Below are 24,225 nucleotides of genomic sequence, written 5' to 3' on the forward strand. Positions count from 1 at the left end.
TAGGGGAAATCTTCCTCTCAAACTAATTATGACAATACTTTGGTAAAATTAAACGTTATAAACAAAACAGTTATATTTTCTATCTGACTCTTCCAAAAATTGGAAGTTCTTAGGTTTCCAGTAAGTTTATCAAATGAGTTAGGAAGGTGATCTCATGGATACAAAAATCTCAAGAAATTTTTGAGACCTTAAAAAGGGAAGAATTCACCTAGATTTGTTAGGCAAAATCTGTGATAAGCCTCTGGTGTGAGTTTCCCAGCCCTGTTTCATTTTAAAAGTTTAGTCTGAGACTCTATAAATGTTTCAGCAAAATAAAAAGCCTATAATCAATTATGGTTATAAAAGTCATCAGACCAAAATCAGTGAGAACAGACCTATTTTGCAAACAAACTAGCTTTAATTTGGTTATATTTCATAAAAATAAGGGTAACTTTAAGGAGAAAAAGATATTTCAAAATGTTAAATACCAGTTTGTTAATGGAGGTCTGCATCTAGTAAGACTCATCTCTTAGATAATTCTTTGCTGTTATGTGATGTTAATGTAAAATTTAATTGAATTCTTGAAGAACACCCTAAGTTTGTTTCTGAAGCTTATCAGTAATCTATCTTTGGATGAAGATCAGATGCCTCATGACCTGCAACCAGGACTGGAAAAAGACATAATTTAAGGGACTGTCTCCAACATGAATGGAAGGGCTTTTATATCAGGAGAAACTACACTACACCAGGATGAGAAGACGACGACATCAGAGGTAGACAGCTTCCCCAAGATGCTGGACCTGATTCGTATGATCATTTATGTTTTCTTGGCTTCTTAGACCTTTGCATATAAGTTAAATGCTTTTCTATCATACGCCTGATCCTATGCTAGTTTCAAAAATCAATCCAATTGTTGGGTTTGTGGCCAATTACCTGTGTCTAGTTCTGGGTTACCTTGGTAAATTTCTCTATTACCAGACTCTAACTGGTTGGCCCTGAGAAAATTTACTTAAAAAATTAAATCATGCTAAAGATAATCAGTCTAGTGACACTAGAAAACTGGGCTATGTTCCTTATAGATGGTGCCAATATATAATTTCCCTGGAAGATAAAGATTCTACAGGGCAGACTAAGTCAGATAACCTGAAGATATACTGGGCTACATCTAATGGAAGTTCTTAACATAAGTCTTACTTGTGACTTTACTAATACTGCTGGCTATGTTATTTGTATTTCACCTGTTTTACACAATTGCTGTTTCTTACACTGTATGTGTGTGAGGCCTCTAATAGAATAATATATAGTCCCATATGAGATCGATGATGATAACAGTGTAACTCTAGATATGGCAAGAAGCAACAAGAGGGAATATTTTCCTGGACCAAAAAGCTAGTAAGACAGGTGCTCCAGAGAATTTTAGATACTGTTTTATGGCCTAGTCCAGTAACAGCACATTGAGTGGCCTGTTTACCTGAGAATGGACACTCTCAGCCCCATGGGATAAAATGGTCATGAAGTGCCTCCCTCATAATCGTGGTCAAGTTTATGAGCAAAAAGGGGCTCTGCCAACTGAAGACTGACACTCACAATCTGCATCTACAAAGATTAAATCATGGCTGCTGCAACTGCTGACTTTCAACGCCCCTGAAAGGAGTTCAGGGTGAAAATCAGGAATGAGGCACTCTGCTCTGAGAAAAACTGGCAGAACAGGCCTTCAGATAGTTAGATCTTTTCAGGAGAAGATTTTATGAGTCCCAATTCTTGCATCTTCTCATACCTAGAGAAACACTGACGTCATTAACAGTGAAATCTGCTTTGGCTATTAAGGAAAAGTTTACAATTAAAAGTCAAAATAGAGTAGCTATGGTTCAGATATCCTGGGAAATAACTAGGTGATGCTATAGGTGTACTTTCAGATTAGACCTTGTATTGCTAAACACTTGAGTTTTCTGAGTCATGTCAGGCTTGGATGCCACCATTTTCAAAACAATGTCTGCTGGCAGCTAGTAACCTTACTTTTTATAAAACTAGGCAACTGGCTACATGGCTACAAGTCTCCCTGAAGTGCCAGGTCCAGACTGGGTTTCAGACCTATTCTTCTAAAAAGAAATGAGATTAGGATTTTAATCATATAAGACTCAGATCTAAACTTGGAACTCAGAAATACTTCCAATTCAGTGTCTATACTCCAAGCTGGGGCAGTCCTATGCCCCATTTTGACAGGAAGTTATCACAGTCATAGTTGCCTAGTTCCCTAAAATTAAAAATGAGCGGGATTCTGTGGGGCTCTGGAGTGCAGATCTGTTCTGTGTTCTCCATTTCTTATCTGTAGGATATAGACTTTGTTCAGCCTCCTTGGCCTTCCCTGAATTCCAAAGCATGGATTCAAACAATTGCTAATCAGGGAAGGGAGGGGATACAAAAACAGAAACAATCAAAGGTTGGTACAGCCTCTAGACAGAGTCTTGGTTTCTACTCAAAGAAATATGCATAACAATGTCTTTGAGCCCCCACCCAGGTAGAAGATGGTAACTTCAGACTGAACACAAGATTCCTGGAGCACAGCTCTGTTGCCTCACCACCAACCCATCAGAAGGGGTCACAAAGCCTGCAACCCTCACCCCAAATGTTGCCTTCTGTTTCCGGGGACCAGAGATGACCATCCTGTTAGGTCTCCTGTTTGGCCCTTGTCTATTTCATCTCTGAGAGGGGCCAACTAAATTGCTGTTACTACGAGGGTAAAAGCTGGTTTCAGATGTGGAAAACCCCAACTTACATCAGGTAGAGAGAGACTTCTGCTCTATTAGGCAGGCCTACGCCCATGCACAGCAGGAAGAAGTTACAGAAGAAAGAGACCTCTGCCCCAATTCCCAAAAAGTATCTTGAGTATGAAGTCTCTCAGAGGGCCTATGTGCTGCTTTAGGGGAAGAACGTTGTTTTTATGTGAATCACTCAGGGGTAGTCAAGGAGTCCCTGGCCAAGATAAGAAAAGGGCTGAGTCAAAAAAAAAAAAAAAAAGAGAGAAATGTCTCAAAATTGGTTTGAATTCTGGTTCAACTCATCCCCCTGGTTCACAATTCTCATATCCTCCTTGGTGGGGCCCCTGATTATCTTGTTACTGCTACTCACCCTCAGGCCATGCTTACTAAACTAAGTAGTGGCCTTCATTAAAAACTGCATCAACACGGTGCAGCTCATGGTACTCAGATCCCAATATGCGGCCCTACCAACAGTCCCCTTAGCAGGAGACAATATAGAGCTGATCTCAGACCCTGATTGGGTCTGTCCTGGATCCTAGAGAAGGGAATGAAGAATCAAAGCTACTCCATTTTGTAAGTTTCCGGGAAAAGAGCCTTTGGAAATCCCCTGACCTCACCCCACCACCTGCGAACCAATCAGAACCCTTGGCCAGCCCGGGAAATTCGAGTCAAGCCCGGGAAAGGAGAACCAGTCAGAACTCAACACCTAACCCTTCACCAGAAGGTGACCAATCAGACCCAGAGACCCGTTTTTTGAATTTTTCACGCGATAATACCCTATATAAGCAATGTAACCCAGAGCTCAGGGCTCCTCCCTATAGCTGCTGCGTTGATATCGGTGGGAGCCCCAGCTTGAGCTTGGTAATAAAAACTCTCTTGCTTTTGCATTGGATATTGGCTCCCTGGTGGTCATTGAGAGATTTTGTGACTTGGGCATAACACTCACTTCCACTGTATAATCATAAGGGATTTGATTTAGGTCGTGCCTGAATGGTCTAGCAGTTTTCCCTGCTTTCTTCAATTTAAGTCTGAATTTGGTAATAGGGAGTTCATGATCTGAGCCACAGTCAGCTCCTGGTCTTGTTTTTGTTGATTGTATAGAGCTCCTCCATCTTTTGCTGCAAAGAATATAATCAATCTGATTTTGGTGTTGACCATCTGGTGATGCCCATGTAAAGAGTCTTCTCTTGTGTTGTTGGAAAAGGGTGTTTGCTATGACCAGTGCATTTTCTTGGCAAAACTCTATTAGTCTTTGTCCTGCTTCATTCCGCATTCCAAGGCCAAATTTGCCTGTTACTCCAGGTGCTTCTTCACTTCCTACATCACAAAACTCATTATCTTGTTCCATGTCCTTCATGTTTATTAGTAATGCCAACTTCTTGCCAGTTTACTCAGTTAGACAGTTTAGAGTACTTGATTCTTCTGATGCTCTGGATTTCCTTTACTCTATTTCACTGACTGTGTCATTCATTAAGACTTTCAACACTCAATTCCTGGAAAAATTCAAGACTTTTTTGGCTAACTGGAGGATCCCTCTGACCCAAATTTGTTCTCTGCTTAAAATTATACTGTATAGATCTGCAAGATCATTGTCACTGAAGCATCATTTTATTCATATCCATGTATTATTCTATTTTCCATGGGATTTTGTACACTAAACATGTATATGACACATGCTATTCTTTTGTATAAAACTTTAATTAAAAATATTCATATGAACTAAATGAGATACTTGAGTCTTGACTGTGTGGATTGAAAGGTTGTTCTTGAATCATGATGCTGGGATTCTTGGCCCCTGGAGGAGAAGAATTCAATCCGGGGCCAGAGACAAGGCTTGATCACTCAGAGCTTTTGTGTAATAAAGTTTCATTAAAGTATAAAGGAGATGGAGAAAGCTTCTGACATAGGCATCAGAAGGGGGCAGAAAGAGTACCCCCCTGCTAGTCCTCAGCTGGATGTTATATAGTCACTAGCAGTCTGTCAGTCAAAGAAAGGAATGTCTTAAAACTCAGAATGGCACCAGGCCCCTAACCCATAAGATGCATTTTGTGATAATCTTGGCACAAAATCGTTCAACTTGGGCCGTAAAATGATTAACTTGAATCTTGAAGAAGGACAGATCACCATACAAATAGTTTCATTTACATAGATTAGAGGAAAAATATCTGAGTATAACATACTGGTTTGTCAAGTAGGTTCTGAGCCAAAAGGCGAACGACTTGAAGACAGAGTTTGGGGTAAATGCATAGTACATTAGCATAGCTTAAGATAAACATTTCCATAAGAAAAAGGCATTGGTTAACTTCAGGTGAAACCAGGTGTCACTATGGCAACACAGAATTTTAAGAGAAACCTCTTTTTAAATTTGTATAGAGAAGGAAAAAATATCCCTAGTTTGTTTGCTCCTGCAGCTTGAGAGAGAGAAAAATGTCTGACACTTGCAGGCTATTTCCTCAGTTTGGAGACCCCTGGCCTTCCTGCCTGTTACCTTCTTAGGATCACAACAAACTGTGTAAAATTCTTAAAGAGATGGGAGTACCAGACCACATTACTTGCCTCATGGGAAACCAGTATGCAGCTCAAGAAGCATCAGTTAGAACCAGACATGGAACAACAGCCTGGTTCAAAATTGGGAAAGGAGAACTTCAAGGCTGTATTATTTAACTATTATTTAATTATTCACCCTGCTTATTTAACTGATATGCAGAGTACCTCATGCAAAATGCCTGGCTGGATGAATCACAAGCTGGAATCAAGACTGCCAGGAGAAATATCAATAACCTCAGATATGCAGATGACACCACCCTAGATGGCAGAAAGCAAAGAGGAACTAAAGAGCCTCTTGATGAGGGTGAAAGAGAAGAATGAAAAAGCTGGCTTAAGAGTCAGCATTCAAAAAACTAAGATCTTGGCATCCAGTTCTATCACTTCATAGGAAATAAATGGGGAAAAGTTGGAAACAGCAACGGATTTTATTTTATTGGGCTCCAAAATCACTGCAGATAGTGACTGCAGCCATGAAATTTAAAGATGCTTGTTCCTTGGAAGAAAAGCTATGAGGAAACTTGACAGCATATTAAAAAGCAGAGACATCAATCACTCTGCCCATAAAGGTCCATTTAGTCAAAGCATTGGTTTTTCCAGTAGTCATGAATGGATGTGAGAGTTGGACAATAACAGAAGGCTGAGAGGGGAAGAATTGATTGCTTTTGAACTCTGGTGCTGGAGAAGACTCTTGAGAGTCTCTAGGACTGCAAGGAGATCAAACCAATCAATCCTAAAGGAAATCAACCCAGAATTTTCATTGGAAGGACTGATGCTGAAGCTGAAGCTTCAATACTCTGGCCACCTGATGTGAAAAGCTGACTCATTGGAAAAGACTCTGATGCTGGCAAAGACTGAGTGCAGAGGAGAAAGGGGAGATAGTGATGAGATGGTTGGATGGTATCACTGACTCAATGGACATGAGTTTGAGCAAACTCCAGGAGACAGTGAAGGCCAGGGCAGCCTGGCCTGCTGGAGTCTATGTGGTTGCAAAGAGCTTAGGAACGACTGAGCAACTGAACAACAAAATTGAGATAGTGTTCTTACCTCCATTTTAAGGAGGATAAGGAAAATGAAATTTAGTTATGTCAGGCTTTCTTTCCCAAATCAGTTACACCAGCATGGCAATGGTAGAGCTAAGATTCATACAGGTCAATTCAGCTGGACATACTGAGCTTAATTTGTGCTTAATCACTGTATTAGCAAGTAGTACCTCGACTTTAAATTCCTGCTTCTACTTGGAAGACTTCTATGATACATCATGTCAGTCTTTAACTTTCTATCACTGCTGAACTAGCAAATTTTATTCCGCATTTCAAATATCTCTATCTCCTGTGCATGGACCTTTTTATTTCAATTAAATGGTAAATGCCTTAAAACTAGCGGCAATGTATTATTCTTGTCATAATTTCTATGAAGGTCTGGCACTGTGGAGGTCACATAATGAGACTGTGTAAATACTGATAGTGTCTTAGGCATAGTCCTTGACACATATGCATGCTTATTAAATGGTCACAATGATTACTATTTATTATTATCTGAGGGGCTAATGCCTCAAATTTAAATTCTAACAGGAAAACAAGAAAATTTTTACCTCTTCTTCAATCCTAAGAACTTCTTGCTTGCCTTCCTTAAGACCTAGAGTCATGGTTTCTCAAGCCATTACTCATTTCAGTCCCATTTCACCCTTTCTACAAAAGCGTCAACTAAAACACTAACAGGCAGCAACATGTTTCCCTCACGATTCAGTTCAGTTCAGTCGCTCAGTCGTGTCCGACTCTTTGGGACCCCATGAATTGCAGCACGAACTGAATTGCAGCACGCCAGGCCTCCCTGTCCATCACCAACTCCCGGAGTTCACTCAAACTCACGTCCATCGAGTCAGTGATGCCATCCAGCCATCTCATCCTCTGTTGTCCCCTTCTCCCCAATCCCTCCCAGCATCAGGGTCTTTTCCAATGAGTCAACTCTTCACATGAGGTGGCCAAAGTACTGGAGCTTCAGCTTTAGCATCATTCCTTCCAAAGAAATCCCAGACCTGATCTCCTTCAAAATGGACTGGTTGGATCTCCTTGCAGTCCAGGGGACGCTCAAGAGTCTTCAACACCACAGTTCAAACGCATCAATTCTTCGGTGCTCAGCCTTCTTCACAGTCCAACTCTCACATCCATACATGACCACTGGAAAAACCATAGCCTTGACTAGATGGACCTTTGTTGGCAAAGTAATGTCTCTGCTTTTGAATATGTTATCTAGGTTGATCATAACTTTTCTTCCAAGGAGTAAGCGTCTTTTAATTTCATGGCCCCCACGATTAGTGCTCTTTAAATTGGGAGCGCTTCGGAGAAAACAAACAAAAACATGAGTTGTAATTTTGAGGATGGATGGTCATTGTGTTTGTTGCCTATCCACTGCTGTAACTCCATTTAACTTTATAAAAGTTTCCTGTAAGTGCTGGTTCAAGGCTTCCTGACTCAAGTTTCCAATGTGCAGGGCCTCGCCCCATCAGGCGTCTTCCCAGTCTTGCCATCCCTCCTTCCCATCTCATCCTCCGTGTAACTGCCCCAGATCTAGCAGCAAGAAAGTCTCTCAGTCTGGCCTCTCACAGTGAGCTTCCCAGGATGCAGGGAAAGCAGCGGCTTTAGGACCGCTCGGCTCCGTGCGCAAACGCCTTCGGACCGCCCCGCTCCAGGGATCGCCGTTGCGTCCCGTTACGTCACACGCTGCCCGGAAGTGCCGCTGCGTCTGCTGCGGGGGCGTGTCTCCGGACGGCCCCGCGTGGGATTATCGGAGCGGCGTGTGAAGCGGGCCTGTGCTTCGTTTCCGCGGCCGCTGTCGGCGAGCGTCCGAAGTTTGCGCCATGGAGGTGGTGGAGGCCGCCGCCGCTCAGCTGCAGACGCTGAAATTCGGGGGCGCCGGCGTCGGAATTAGCCAGGAGGTGGCCGCTCCGGCCCCGGACCCCGCTCCGGTCGCAGCGCCGCCGGCGGACCAGGGGGCCCCGGAGTCTGCGGGCGAACCGTCGCCTCAGCTCCTGCCGCCGTCGCTCCCGGGGCCGCCTGCGGGAGGGAGCGGCCTGGAGACGTCGGACTCGGACTCCGACTCAGATTCGGACTCGGACAGGTCGTGCCCCCGGCGATCGGGCGCGCGGGGGAGGCTCTGGTAGCGGGAGGCCTGGGCCGAGGAGGCGGGAGGGCCCGGGAGCCGGGGCGCGTCCCTTGCCGCGTCTGCAGTGTCCCCGGGAGGGAGCGAGGCCGTCGGGGCCCCTCCTCTAACGCTGAGGGTCCGAGAGCCCTCTATGGACAGTTTGTGGTTTTCAGTTAGAACGTAGAACACCTGAGACTGGGGGCTTATCCCGTGACCACTCGACGTGGTATGGCCGTGGGGGTTATAATTTAGTTTGTGGCAAATCTTTTTCTCAAGTTTAGTGTGTCCTCTTGCTGGTTGAACCAGATAAATGGGGCATCAGATAAAGGATTTTGTCTCTTTTCAGACTGACTCCTGACAGTTTTGTTAGTTCGTAGAATTTCTCTGGTGATGAATTTTTCATGAAATTAGAGGAAAGTGATTCAACTATTACTACATGCTTTGCGTAGCTTTTTTCAGGCTTCTCCAGCCCTACCTTCTGTCTTTTATATAGGAAAGTTCTGTGGTGGGAGGCGAGTTCACTGAACCACGCTGAACCTTGTCTGCAAGTGTTTCGGTGTGTTTTATGCCATGCTGTGTCGGTGAACAGTATACACACGGTCCTTGCTTCACATTCTGGTGAGAGGGACGAAAAATGAAGTAAAAAAAAAAAAAAGTGAGTTGTTGAAAATTACAAGGAAGGAACAAGCAAGGCACTTGTAGTAGAACCCAACCAGGTGGGACCCTCTGGCCATGTTAGTTTTCATTCTAACTGCTAGAGAAATTTGAAGAATTTTAAGCAGGTGATTTTCATGCTCAAGTTAGCATTTTAATGTTTTACTCTGTGGAGAAGGAACTGAACTGTGTTCAAGAGTGAAAGCAGAGTGGTTGGCTTAGTATGGAAGCAATAGGAAAGATGTTGTATTAGTCCACCGTGTGACGGTGTTTGGATTGAATATTTTGCAACTTCCCCCATTTGGATCGCTAATAGTTGTGGTAGTGGCCTATGGAAGAGGGGCATCAACTGAGTGCATGGCGGTGCTGTTTACTGAGATGGGGAGAAAACTTTCTGGGATAGGGGCTGTAAACCAATAAGAATGTTAAATTTAGGCAGTTAATTTGAGATTTCACTGTCAACAAATTGGTGATGTCAGGGAAGCAGTAGAAGGACAATTCTGGTATGGAAATGTAAATTTGAACATCAGATTACAGGTAAAACTTAATTTTTTTAAATATGTATTTTTAAATTTATTTACTTTTAATTGAAGGACAGTTGCTTTATTTACAATGTTGTGTTGGCTGGTTTCCGCCGTAAATTGACATGAATCAGACATAGGTATACATTTGTCCCCTCCCTCTTGAACCTCCTTCCCACCCTATCCCACCCTCTGTACTTCAAACTTTTTATTGTGGACATTTTCAGACACAGAGTAGTATAATCACTGTACACATAGCCATCACCAAGTTTCACAGTTTCCGTTATTTCCTAGCTTTGTTTAGTTATTTTTGGCTGTGTTGTGCAGGCATGGCTTTCCTCTAGTTAGGCCAGGTTGAGGGGTCACTGCTCTTGATTGTGGTAGGTGGGCTTCTCATTGTGGTGGCCTCCCTGTGGAGCGTGGACTCTAGGTGTGCAAGCTAAGTAGTTGTACACCGGGTTTAGTTGCTCCACAGCATGTGGAATCCTCCTGGACAGGGGATTAAACTCATGTCCCCTTCATTGGCAGGTGGATTCCCAATCACTGGAGCACCAGGGAAGTCCCCTTAACTTTGTTTTACCTAGCATTTCTAACTTTTAACTTGATAGTTTTAAAACCAGTCTCAGATCGCATGCCACCTTCCCTGTAAATTCTTTACCGTGCATTTCTGATAAAATACTTTTTACATAACAACCATGTCATTATCAGCTGTAGTAGAATGAATCCTAATTCCTTAACATCAGCTAATAGCACTCTGTATTTAGATTTTTCTAGTGGAATAGGAGTCATGTTTACCAATTTCATCATTGACTGAGCATGCAATACTTTGATACAATTCCAAGGTTTCTACCTCCAGTGACTGGATTCAGGACTAAACAGTGAAATACAAGAGAAACTGAAAGAAACAGAATTAGTAGGGAGAATGCACTGTTTTTAACTTGTGAGTGTATAGGTCATTAATTTGGCAGTTGTTATTAAGAGTTTAGGGATATCAAGACTGAAGATTTAGCAGTTATCTGTGCATTGGTAATGGTTGAGCTCATTGGAGGTTATACATGGAAAGAGTACCAGAGAGAAGAGGAGTATGGGACTTGTAGAAACAGCACATAAAAGGAGCTGAAGTGGGTACCGGCGAACAGTTCAAGCTAAGAGGATAGTTTTTGGCTCTGAGAATTGTTGCGGAAGTCAAGGGCTAAAGGGGTTTTCAGAGAGTGAAGTGTTCAGCATGAATGGTAACTTGGAAAAGTTTCCGAATTGAAGGCTGAGAAGAAAGTCTCTTTGCTTAATTGATCTGGTCCTTGTTGGTGACTAATAAGACAGGTGCCTGGCCCAGAATTCTCTTCGGTCAGTGATTTGTCACATGCTTCAGACTGATGTATCACGTAAGAGACAGTTGTAAAAAGAGGGTTTGGGTTAGAGGAGGGGTTTTGTGATCAGTTGATTAGAGTGCTTTCCAAACACCATAGTCAATTTCAAAATGCTAGCCTTTGAATTATACCAGCAATCGTAAACATCTAGTAAAGCAGATACTTTCTAGTTGAATAATCATATTTTAATACCATTGTAATAATGCTTTTGATTTGTTTTCAACTTTTTCTTCTCTATAGTGAAACAGATTCCGATAGTTCAAGCTCCTCCTCTTCCTCATCATCATCCTCATCGTCTTCCTCTCGTATGTCCCTTCCTCCAGTTCTGTCAGATGGAGAAGATGACTTACTAGTTGAGAAGGAAAATAAGAATTTTCCTCTTAAAACAAAAGATGAGTTACTTCTTAGTGTAAGTACTTAGATTTGTTACTAAACTTAATTTATATGTTCTAAAATATTTTATGATACTGATATGATTTCATTTGGCCTGTATCTGCTCCATGAATTTGAAGACCACTGTCAACTTTTACTGGTCATACTTTTGTCATGCCTTGGCTTTCTTAAGTGAAAGAAAGAATTGATTCTCAATAATTTCTCAGGTTGCTTCTAATGCTAACATTTGATAATGTGCTGGGCATCTAGTTTAGCTTGCTGCCTTTCATTCTTATCTTCCCTAAAGATTGTAAGATGTACAATTCTTTTTTTGGAAAGGGGTCCAAAACTCAGAGAAACTTTAGTTCAGTAGCAGTTGAAACTGTTTTTTTAATCAATTGCATTTGGAGAAATAGAAAGTAAAATTAGATCAGTTACACTGTTGAGGATTTCTGTTTACTGCAAGTTTTTGGGGTGTTTTCATTATTACAGTTGGAGAAAACTTGTTTATTGTGGATAGATATTTATTAGCATTTGAACGCATGGTTATTTCCTCTTAGACTGTATGCTCTTCCTAGGAGGTTAATGATAGTGTTGTTGAAGCCGTATGGTATAAGAGGAAAGTCTTCTCAGACTTTCACAGTATGGGCTGTATTGCCATATGGTTTTTTTTTTTTTTCACTCCCATGTGTGCTTTTAGTTATTGTTAATGTTTTTGAGAAATTTAATGGTCCTTAATTATAGTTATAAAATGCTTAAACCAGTGAAGTAGTAAAGCAAGATTTGAGAGAAATTTTTAAAGTCTAGAGACATTCAGGAACCTTTTCATGACCATACTGGATCGATTATTTCCTTTTTCTCTACTCGCAATAAGGAATTTTCTATCTCTGTTATGCCTTGTGTATTGAGAACCCTGGAATTTGTGTGCGAGTTCATCAGTGATTTATGTTTTCATACTGCCGACCTTAATCTCAGTGTTTTTTTTACACAGAGGCTCTCCCAACTTATGATTATTTTCTGAAGTTATTGGCAGATTTGTTTGGTCTTATCCCTGTAATAGGTATTTAATAATTTCTTTTGCTAAATGGGATAAATCTTAACAGGGAGAGCACTGACTTAGGACTCATACTGTGTCTATCACTTAGGACTTGAATTATGTCAGGTTATCTATAACAAGTTTCTTCTCTGTGCTTCAGTTTTCATCTCCTTAAAATGAATAAAATATCTTCTTTTAGGCTTATTTAGAAGGTTAAATGGAGGAGGAAATGTCACAGTTCAGTTGAGTCACTAAATCGTGTCCGACTCTTTGTGACCCCATGAATCGCAGCATGCCAGGCCTCCCTGTCCATCACCAACTTCCGGAGTTTACTCAAACTCACGTCCATTGAGTCGGTGATGCCATCCAGCCATCTCATCCTCTGTTGTCCCCTTCTCCTCCTGCCCCCAATCCTTCGCAGCACCAGGATCTTTTCCAATGAGTCAAGTCTTTGCATGAGGTGGCCAAAGTACTGGAGTTTCAGCTTTAGCATCATTCCTTCCAATGAACACCCAGGGCTGATCTCCTTCAGAATGGACTGGTTGGATCTCCTTGCAGTCCAAGGACTCTCAAGAGTCTTCTCCAACACCACAGTTCAAAAGCATCAATTCTTCGGCACTCAGCCTTCATCACAGTCCAACTCTCACATCCATACATGACCACTGGGAAAGCCATAGCCTTGACTAGATGGACCTTTGTTGGAAAAGTAATGTCTCTGCTTTTGAATATGCTGTCTAGGTTGGTCATAACTTTCCTTGCAAGAAGTAAGCATCTTTTAATTTCATGGCTGCAGTCACCATCGGCAGTGATTTTGGAGCCCCCAAAAATAAAGTCTGACACTGTTTCCCTATCTATCTCCCATGAAGTGATGGGACTGGATGCCATGATCTTAGTTTTCTGAATGTTGAGCTTTAAGCCAACTTTTTCACTCTCCACTTTCACTTTCATCAAGAGGCTTTTTAGTTCCTCTTCACTTTCTGCATTATGGGTGATGTCATCTGCATATGTGAGGTTACTGATATTTCTCCCAGCAATCTTGATTCCAGCTTGTGCTGCTTCAAGCCCAGCGTTTCTCATGATGTACTCTGCATATAAGTTAAATAAGCAGGGTGGCAATATACAGCCTTGATGCACTCCTGTTCCTGTTTGGAACCAGTCTGTTGTTCCATGTCCAGTTCTAACTGTTGCTTCCTGACCTGTGTACAGGTTTCTCAAGAAGCAGGTCAGGTGGTCTGGTATTCCTATCTCTCTCAGAATTTTCCACAGTTTCTTGTGATCCACACGGTCAAAGGCTTTGGCATAGTCAATAAAGCAGAAATACACCACTCCAGTATTCTTGCCTAGAGAATCCCAGGGACAGAAGAACCTGGTGGGCTTCTGTCCATAGTGTCGCACAGAGTTGGACACGACTGAAGTGACTTAGCATGCATGCATACATTGGAGAAGGAAATGGCAACCCACTCCAGTATTCTTGCCTGGAGAATCCCAGGGACAGAGGAGCCTGGTGGGCTGCTGTCTGTGGGGTCGCATAGAGTCGGACACGACTGAAGTGATTTAGCAGCAGCGTCCCTGTATCTTAATCACTTTTCTACTTAAATCTCTCTTAGAATATAAGAATCAATAAATAAAGGATCATATTATTTTAGTGTGTACATGTGTTTCATTTTATTATTTATCCAACTAGATCTGAAATTCTTCCCTTGGGAATTCCTTGAAATTTAATGCAAAATCTTAGTCAATTTATTTAGGTATTTTTCTGGATAGAGTGCCCATATTTTCATCAGAAAGTCAAAAAGAGTCTGTGTCCACATTTTTGAGGACTGGTTCATAGCTGATCTTCATGGCTCATGTAGTGCCCAACAGAGTGCTTTTCAGATATCTGGCTGTCAGTCAAGAGTAATATGTGACTTGTGGAATGGGTGAATGAGTGGGCATGTGACATTCACTCATGTTTAAACTATTACAACATGTCTGCCATGTGCCAGGTGCTGGAAACAAGACCCATCTGGTTTCTAGTCTAAATACACCTACTGGAGAGGCAGACAGTAAATGATGGGAAGAAGTGCTGAAAGTGCTATTGAATTGTGTGAATGTATGCTTAGCTCATATCAAAATTCCTTTTTTGCTGGGAAAATATATTAGTTTTTAAAACTTGAAATAGTGAGAGGGTCTCTTCCTTTTTGTGCTAGTTCTGAAGGATCTTTGGGAAGGATAGAAGGGGCAATTGTAGTCTTTTTTTTTTTTTTTCTCTTTTAAATTTTGGATTCTTAACTAGCTCCTCACACTATTTTATATTCTTAGGATTAGAAAGCAAATGTACTAGAAGTTCCTACTCCTACATATGGTACTGGAGATATGTAGAGGAATGATTTCTCTGGTCTGCTGTAAATCTTTTAGGGCTCTAGAAGGGTATATGAGGACTCCTTCGGGACTTGTGCTCTCAAGGTCAAGGGAAGAGAATGACTTGGCCCTGAATCTCAAGAATGGTGTGGCTACAAGTACTCGTTGCGTTTAGGATCTGCTCTTTGTTGTTCAGGAGATGTTTCTGCACGTGGCTGGTGGCTTGGCCCCTGATATTCCTGAATGAACGTCATGGACAGAACTTGGATTGGTGTACTGGGAGCCTGATTTATGGGTCTGAACAAATAATTGAAGCTAGTGAGATGGGTATTCTGATGGGTATTCTGATTGCCTGGACATGAGTTGCACGGTCACTCCTATACTCTTGTGTGGAGAGTGTGTAGGAAAGTGTAAATGAGAGAAAGCAAATGGGCGAGTGTGAGGGTCAGAGTCTGTGATAAGTGACAGAAAGGGAGTGTGAAAGTGTGTGAATTTTGAAGAGTATGGGTAGTTTCAACCCCGTACAAACCACAGGGGTGCATTCATGGGAAGGGGAGGCTTAGAACATGGCAGCTGTTGTTCAGTCAGTAATAATATTTATCTTCTGTGGAGGGAAAGAGGGAAATACGTGGAAGCAGTTAATCACATATGACATAGGTTGGACTCTTGGAGCTGCAACAGAGACCAGATTACATCAGGAAAAGGGGGATTTACTGTAAACTTACTTGGCTAGAAAAGCCATTGGGAACCAAGGTAGCTATTGAGGATGGCTGTGCTGTTTCTTTTATGTGCTTCTTGACATTCTCATAGCTCTGAGTGTCTTTTTATTTTCTGACTCACTTTTGTTTGCCTGTAGATTCAATCATTTTACCTCTAGTTTGCACTTGGGTTTCTTGTTCCTGGCTCTGTAGAAAATTTGATACGTTCTACTTTCACTTTCTCCATGAACTGGCTATTCATGCCATATTCTTTGCTGACTTTTGAGACAGCCCTATTACTTAGCTTTGAATTTGTCTTTTCAGATGACAGTTCATGCTTCCTGGGAAGCACCCCCTCCTTTGTTACATAAAGTAGCTCTACTGCTGCTGCTAAGTTGCTTTAGTTGTGTCCAACTCTGTGCGACCCCATAGACGGCAGCCCACCAGGCTTCCTCATCCCTGGGATTCTCCAGGCAAGAACACTGGAGTGGGTTGCCATTTCCTTCTCCAATGCATGAAAGTGAAAAGTAGCTCTAGCTGGTATTGAATGTGCCTTTGTTCAGGTCTGCTGTTGTGTTTCTTCTAAGGCATCAGGGCTGTGCAGTGGAACTGTTGGCTGTGTGTAGTCTACTAATTTCCTAATGAAATTCTGAGGAAGACCAGTGAAATATCCTGTGTTGTCTTTGCAAAAAGGTGTACATAAATTCAAATGGGTCAAATATTTAGTACCAGTTTCAGAGTTTGTGATGCATCTATGAGATCTTTAGAACAAAGACCAGCTTTACTGGTTTTATGGCCTAACTCTTCATAAAGTTTCTCATATTCTGTACTGTTTCCTATTGTTGAGGCATTTGTTGTCATTCAGATGCTAAGTCACATCCCACTCTTTGTGACCCCATGGACTGTAGCATGCTAGGCTCCCTTGTCCTTCTCTATCTCCTAGAGTTTGCTCAAATTCATGTCCATTGAGTTGGTGATGCTATCTAACCATCTCATCCTCTTTTGCCCACTTTCCTCCTGACCTCAGTCTTTCCCAGCATCAGGGCCTTTTTCAGTGAGTCAGCTCTTCTCATCAGGTGGCCAAAGTATTGGAGCTTCAGCTTCAGCATCAGTCCTTCCAGTGAATATTCAGGGTTGATTTTCTTTAGGATTCACTGTTTTCATCTCCTTGGCGTCTTAAGAGACTTTGAAGAGTCTGCTCCAGCACCACAATTCGAAAGCATCAAATAATTCTTTGCCACTCAGTCTTCCTTATGGTCCAGCTTACATCCATACATGACTACTGGAAAAACCATAGCTTTGACTACATGGACCTTTGTCAGTGAAGTGATGTCTTTGCTTTTTAATATGCTGTGGAGGTTCCTCATAGCTTTTCTTCCAAGGAACAAGCGTCGTTTAACTTCATGGCTGTACTCACCATTTGCAGTGATTTTGGAGCCCTGCAAGATAAAATTTGTCATTGTTTCCAGTTTTTCCCTATTTGCCATGAAGTGAGCGGATCGGATGCCATGATCTTTGTTTTTTGAATACTAAGATTTAAGCCAGCTTTTTCACTCTCCTTTTTCAGTCATCAAGAGGCTTTTTAGTTCCTCTTTGCTTTCTGCCATTAAAGTGGTATCACCTGCATATCTGAGGTTGTTAATATTTCTCCAGGCAATCTTGATTCCAGCTTGTGATTCATCTAGCCTGATATTTCACATAATGTAAGTAGGGTGATACCATACAACCTTGACATACTACTTTCCCAATGTTGAACCAGTCTGTTGTTTTGTTCCATGTTGAGTTCTACCTGCATATCTGAGGTTGTTAATATTTCTCCAGGCAATCTTGATTCCAGCTTGTGATTCATCTAGCCTGATATTTCACATAATGTAAGTAGGGTGATACCATACAACCTTGACATACTACTTTCCCAATGTTGAACCAGTCTGTTGTTTTGTTCCATGTTGAGTTCTAACTGTTGTTTCTTGATCTACAGTTTTCTCAGGAGACAATTAAGTTGGTCTGGTATTCCTGTCTCTTTTAAGAATTTTCCAGTTTGTTGTGATCCACACAGTCCAAGGCTTTAGCATAGTCAGTGAAGCAGAAATAGATTTTTTTCTCATATTCTGTTGCTTTTACCAATTTGGTCTTTGATTCCTCTGCCTTTTCTAAATCCACGTTGTACATCTGAAAGTTCTCAAGTACTGTTGAAGCCTAGCTTGAAGGATTTTGAGCATTAACTTACTAGCATGTGAAATGGGCACAACTGTATGGTACTTTGAATGTTCTTTGGCATTGCCTTTCTTTGAAATTGAAATGGAAACTGACCATTTCCAGTCCTGGGGTCACTGCTAAGTTTTTGAAATTTGTTGACATACTGAGTGTAGCACTTTAACAGCATCATCTTTTAGGATTTTAAATAGCTCAATTGGGATTCCATAACCTTCAGTAGCTTTGTAGTGATGCTTCCTCAGGCCCACTTGACTTCACACTCCAAGTGTCTGGCTCTAGGTGATTGACCACAGCATTGTGGTTATCCAGGTCATTAAGACCTTTTTGTGTAGTTCTTCTATGTATTTTTGCCACGTCTTTTTAATATCTTCTGCTTGTCTTAGGTCTGTATTGTTTCTGTCCTTCATTGTGCTCATGTTTGCATGAAATCAAGATTGCCAGGAAAAATACCAATAACCTCAGATGCAGATGACACCACCCTTACGGCAGAAAGTGAAGAGGAACTAAAAAGCCTCTTGATGAAAGTGAAAGTGGAGAGTGAAAAAGTTGGCTTAAAGCTCAACATTCAGAAAATTAAGATCATGGCATCCGGTCCCATCACTTCATGGGAAATAGATAGGGAAACAGTGGAAACAGTGTCAGACTTTATTTTTTGGGGCTCCAAAATCACTGCAGATGGTGATTGCAGCCATGAAATTAAAAGACGCTTACTCCTTGGAAGAAAAGTTATGACCAACCTAGATAGCATATTCAAAAGCAGAGACACTAGTTTGCCGACTAAGGTCCATCTAGGCAAGGCTGTGGTTTTTCCTGTGGTCATGTATGGATGTGAGAGTTGGACTGTGAAGAAGGCTGAGTGTTGAAGAATTGATGCTTTTGAACTATGGTGTTGGAGAACACTCTTGAGAGTCCCTTGGACTGCAAGGAGATCCAACCAGTCCATTCTGAAGGAGATCAGGTCTGGGATTTCTTTGGAAGGAATGATGCTAAAACTGAAACTCCAGTACTTTGGCCACCTCATGTGAAGAGTTGACTCATTGGAAGACTCTGATGCTGGGAGGGATTGGGGGCAGGAGGAGAAGGGGATGTCTGAGGATGAGATGGCTGGATGGCATCACTGACTCGATGGACGTGAGTCTGAGTGAACTCCGGGAGTTGGTGATGGACAGGGAGGCCTGGCGTGCTGCGATTCATGGGGTCACAAAGAGTCGGACACGACTGAGCGACTGAACTGAACTGAACTTGCATGAAATGTTCTCTTTTTATCTCCAAATTTCTTGAAGAGATCGCTAGTCTTTCCCATTCTGTTGTTTTCTTCTTTGTTTTCGTTGTTCATTTAAGAAGACTCTCTTATCTCTTCTTACTGTGCTCTGGACTCCATTCAGTGGGGTATATCTTTCCTCATCTCACATCTCTTCTTTTCTCAGCTATTTGTAAGGCCTCCCCAGACAGCCATTTTGCTTTTTTGCATTTCTTTTCCATGGGGATGGTCTTGATCCCTGTCTCCTGTACAGTGTCACAAACCTCCATCCATAGTTCATCAGGCACTCTGTCTATCAGATCTAATCACTTAAATCTATTTCTCACTTCCACTGTATAATCATAAGGGATTTGATTTAGGTCATACCTGAATGGTCTAGTGGTTTTCTCCACTTTCTTCAATTTAAGTCTGAATTTGGCAATAACGACTTCATGATCTGAGCCACAGTCAGCTCCCGGTCTTGTTTTTGCTAAAAACCTCAACTGGAGATTCTGTAGAGGAAAATGAGTACCTGAGATAAACTCATCTAAAATGCTCTGTATGATTTAGATTTTCCTGTCTTTTTTAACAGTTCTCCAGAAGTCATTTTTTTTCTCCCAGACTTAACCTTAATACACCATTAATAGAATCTTTGTACTTTCCTTAATCCCTTCTTAGGGAAAAACTTCTCTTGGGAGAGTCACTTGTGATCATTTGACAAAGGTGAACAGAAAGCTCTGTTTATTTTATTTAAAACCTAAGGTCTGCTTTCTTAGGTTTTTCTTCAAACATCCTCTCCACTTCAATATCCAGTTTCTGTAGCAACTGACAAACAGTTAGCACCTGGGTCAGAATGTAAAGAAATTTGGTTTTAACCTAGACAGATAAGAAGATAATCAGGTAACAGCTTCACAGCTTCTTGAGCTGGAACTTACTACCTCATTTCAAGGAATTATGCATTTTGTCTTGAAGAGACCAGAAATTTTTCTTCCTTTCACACAACCTCAGGTAAGTTAGCTGTTCCTCTGTTAAACTGTTAATCATAGTCAAATTAATTAACTAACCACATTAAGACAGATCAGAGAACTCTTCTGTGGAGAAATCAGAGCCTGTAGAGTTAATTCTCTTCAAGTGGAATGTCTCTGGGAGTTATTTTATATTGTCTCTTTTAGGATGATCTCTTGTTCAAGTTGATTGGAAAAATCTAGAGTGGTATTTAGGTCTGTGTTATGGGTTAGGGTGTAGATACTAGATCTCTTGAATCACTTAGGTGGGGAGATGTTGGATAGGGGAGAAATGTTCAGACACTAGAAAGGACGACATCCAAGAGATGAAAAATAATTAATGTTACATCTCAGAAACAGATATAGCATACTACATAGAAACCATCCTTTTTTAAAACAAAAAAAAAAGTTAAGTCCTTGAAGCTGGAGAAAGATTACTGCTTTTTTGTATTACAGGAACTACCTTCTGTTGAAGAACTCACTATTGTTCTGCCTGAAGATATTGAATTAAAGCCTCTTGGGATGGTTTCAAGTATTATTGAACAATTAGGTATGTATGTATTTTTATTAATAATTATAATTTATATCCAAGTATATACTAATAATCAAAGACTTATGGTTAGGGAATTTTCTCCAAAATATGTAATAATATTTCATTTTATAACTGTTAGGTTTGAACAGATAAATTCAGTTTTTACTTACATAAAGTGAAAGTGAAGTCGCTCAGTTGTGTCCTACTCTTTACGACCCCATAGACTGTAGCCTACCAGGCTCCTCTGTCCGTGGGATTTTCTAGGCAATAGTACTGAAGTGGATTGCGTTTTCCTTCTCCAGGGGATCTTCCCAACCCAGGGCTCGAACCCGGGTCTCCTGCATTGTAGACAGACGCTTTATCATCTGAGCCACCAGGGAAGTAGTACATAAATACAATGTTTTTTTTAAAAATTTAAAGTGCTTTTACTGACCTAGAAATTTCTCCAAAATTTATTTGAATGATACATCTGTTTTCTGTTGCTGTTACGTTACTACATATTTAATGGTTTAAAACAACACATTTATTACTTTACAGTACTGTGGGCCAGAAGTGTGATGGGTCCCACTGGGTAAAATCAAGGGGTCCTTCAGGGCCAAGTTGCTCTCTGGAGGCTCTGAGGGAGAATGCATTTCTTGATCTTTTCCAGTATTTGGAGATCTCTCTTCCTTTGCTCATGGCCCCCTACCTTCATTTTCAAAATCCATAATGTAGCTTTTCTCTGACCTTATCTATCATCATATCCCCCTCTGATGGATCAGCACAGACTGGGAAGATTCTCTGCTTCTAAGGACTCGTTAGATTGGGTGTACCCACTGTTAACTGGGGTAATTTTGTACTGTAAGGTGCTTAGCCTTATTCTTATCCTCAAAGTCTCTCTTTTTAATATAAAATATCATTTACAGGTTCAGGGATTTGGGTGTGTGGATATCTTTTTTTGTGGGTAGAGAGCTGTTACTCTGCCTGCTGCCTTTGATTTTATCTTACAAACAAGTAAATTAGAAAGTTCTAGGATTTAACACTGACATTAATGCCATGAAATACGAACCCGTTGGAGTACATGGGAACTAAATTTTACAGATTTCTTTAAGCCCCAAGATATGATGTTAGTACAGGAGAGACTTTGAAATTAATGTTGCTACTATTAACTCTAGTAAGTGACACCAAAAAATAGGACTGCAAGTTGACAAAGTCATAGGATTTTTGAACTGAGAAAAAGGCCTAAATGGTCCACCAGTCCTTAGTTTATGACTTAAGGGACATAGAAGAATTTGAGTCACTTGCTCCTGTGATCTGTTGGATAATCAGTCAGTGGTAGAAATGAAAATTTATCTTTTGATCTTTTTATTTATTTATTTTTAACACCAAAAACATTTTGTACTGAGGTATAGCCAGTTAACAGATGAACAGGGAAGGGACTCAGCCATTCATATACCTGTATCCATTCTCCCCCAAACCCCACTCCCACCCAGGCTGCCACATAACATTGAGCAGAGTTCCATGTGCTCTACAGTAGATCTTTGTTATCCATTTTAAATATAGCAGTATGTTCATGACCTTCCCAAAGTCCCTAACTATCCCTTCTCCCCAGGCAATCAGAAGTTTTTTTCTAAGTCTGTAAGTCTCTTTCTGTTTTATAAGTAAGTTCATTTGTATGATTTATTTTTAAATTCCTCATCTAAGGGATGCCATATGATATTTCTCCTTCTCTGACTTCACTCAGTATGACACTCTCTAGGTCCATCCAAGTTGCTGCAAATGACATTATTTTGTTCTTTTTAATGGTTGAGTAATATTCCATTAAACAGCCTTATCCATTTCTCTGTGAATGAACATTTAGGTTGCTTCCATGTCTTGGCTTTTGTAAACAGTGCTTCAGTGAACATTGGGATGCATGCATCTTTTTGGGCCATGGTTGTCTCTGAATATATGGCCAGAGTGGAATTGCAGGGTCATTGAAACCATGATTAAAAACCTCCCAACAAACAAAAGTCCAGGACATGACAGCTTCACAGGTGAATTTTATAAAACATTGAGAGAAGAGTTAAAACACCTATCCTTCTGAAACTGTTCTTTTCATCTTTTTTTAAATTGTCTTATTATTTTAAAAAATAAGTCTTACTTACAATTTGGGAGATTATTAATGAAAATTCCAATTAAATGAAACTTTTTTATAAAGATCATAATTACTAAAACTCTACATGATTCTTGAGTCATTATGTTTACTATCTTATGGTATTTAATAATATGCAAAGATAAATCAGAAAGGTAATTTCTTGATTACATAGTATGAATCAACTGTTCATTGGACTTGATGTGTGTAGAAAAAGTTTAGGTCATAATGTTCATTCTCAAGGGAAAGAAAAGTAAATTATGTGATACATATGAAATAATGCTTTCTAATGATACTATTTTGACTAACACATCCTAATAGACTAACAAAATTCTCACCCTGGTGGGAATAAAGATTAATGAATCAAACAGAGCATGTGCTGCCATTGAATATGCTTGTTACACACTCCGTTTTGAAAACTTGAAACGTAACATTATTTGGACCTTTTACAAAAAAGAAAATAACATTAAATATCAGTCAGCTAGGTTGTGGTGATAGTTCTGTGTGGGTTTCACCATCTGATCATGTTAAAATCTCTTATGTACTCTTTTCTTCAGTTCACAGTCTCTCAGTCGTGTCCGACTCTTTGTGACCCCATGGACTGCAGCACGCCAGGCTTCCCTGTCCATCACCAATTGCTGGAGCTTACTCAAACCCATGGCCATTGAGTCGGTGATCCCATCCAAGCATCTCATCTTCTGTTGTCTCCTCCTGCACTCAATCTTTCCCAGCATCAGGGTCTTTTCCAGTAAGTCAGTTCTTTGCATCAGGTGGCCAAAGTATCAGAGTTTCAGCTTCAACATCAGTCCTTCCAGTGAACACCCAGGACTCATCTCCTTTAAGGTGGACTGGTTGGATCTCCTTGCAGTTCAAGGGACTCTCAAGAGTCTTCTCCAACAACACAGTTAGAAGCATGAATTCTTTAGCACTCAGCTTTCTTTATAGTCCAACTCTCATATCCATACAGTTCAGTTCATTTCAGTTGCTCAGTCATGTCCAACTCTTTGCGACCCCATGAATCATAGCATGCCAGGCCTCCCTGTCCATCACCAACTCCTGGTGTTTACCCACACTCAGGTGCATCAAGTTGGTGATGCCATCCAGCATCTCATCCTCTGTTGTCCCCTTCTCCTCCTGCCCCTAATCCCTCCCAGCATCAGAGTCTTTTCCAATGAGTCAACTCTTCACATGATGTGGCCAAAGTACTGGAGCTTCAGCTTTAGCATCATTCCTTCCAATGAACACCCAGGACTGATCTCCTTTAGAATGGACTGGTTATACCTCCTTGCAGTCCAAGGGACTCTCAGGAGTCTTCTCCAACACCACAGTTCAAAAGCATCAATTCTTCAGTGCTCAGCTTTCTTCACAGTCCAACTCAAATCCATACATGACCACTGGAAAAACCGTAGCCTTGACTAGATGGACCTTTGTTGGCAAAGTAATGTCTCTGCTTTTGAATATGCTATCTAGGTTGGTCATAACTTTTCTTCCAAGGAGTAAGTGTCTTCTAATTTCACGGCTGCAGTCACCATCTGCAGTGATTTTGGAGCCCCCCAAAATAAAGTCTGACACTGTTTCCATTGTTTCCCCATCTATGTGCCATGAAGTGATGGGACCAGATGCCATGATCTTCGTTTTCTGAATGTTGAGCTTTAAGTCAACTTTTTCACTCTCCTCTTACTTTCATCAAGAGGCTCTTCTTCACTTT

The 24,225-nt window shown here is 41.0% G+C and overlaps 1 protein-coding gene across 4 annotated transcripts in view; it reads left to right on the forward strand.

The window, feature by feature from the left end:
* The first annotated feature begins 8,058 nt into the window (after positions 1 to 8,058).
* The window catches only part of NAF1 (nuclear assembly factor 1 ribonucleoprotein), a 34,573-nt gene continuing 18,406 nt past the window's right edge, over positions 8,059 to 24,225 (forward strand). For all 4 annotated transcript variants that reach the window (XM_052642006.1, XM_052642007.1, XM_052642010.1 and 1 more), the window contains exons 1-3: positions 8,059 to 8,402; positions 11,209 to 11,377; positions 20,329 to 20,422. In XM_052642006.1, the coding sequence (XP_052497966.1) occupies positions 8,143 to 8,402; positions 11,209 to 11,377; positions 20,329 to 20,422 (523 nt within the window). In that variant the 5' untranslated portion in view covers positions 8,059 to 8,142. The remainder of the gene's footprint in view (positions 8,403 to 11,208; positions 11,378 to 20,328; positions 20,423 to 24,225) is intronic.

The sequence above is a fragment of the Budorcas taxicolor genome, chromosome 6 (genome assembly GCF_023091745.1).
Source record: "Budorcas taxicolor isolate Tak-1 chromosome 6, Takin1.1, whole genome shotgun sequence".
Taxonomy (NCBI): Eukaryota; Metazoa; Chordata; class Mammalia; order Artiodactyla; family Bovidae; genus Budorcas; species Budorcas taxicolor.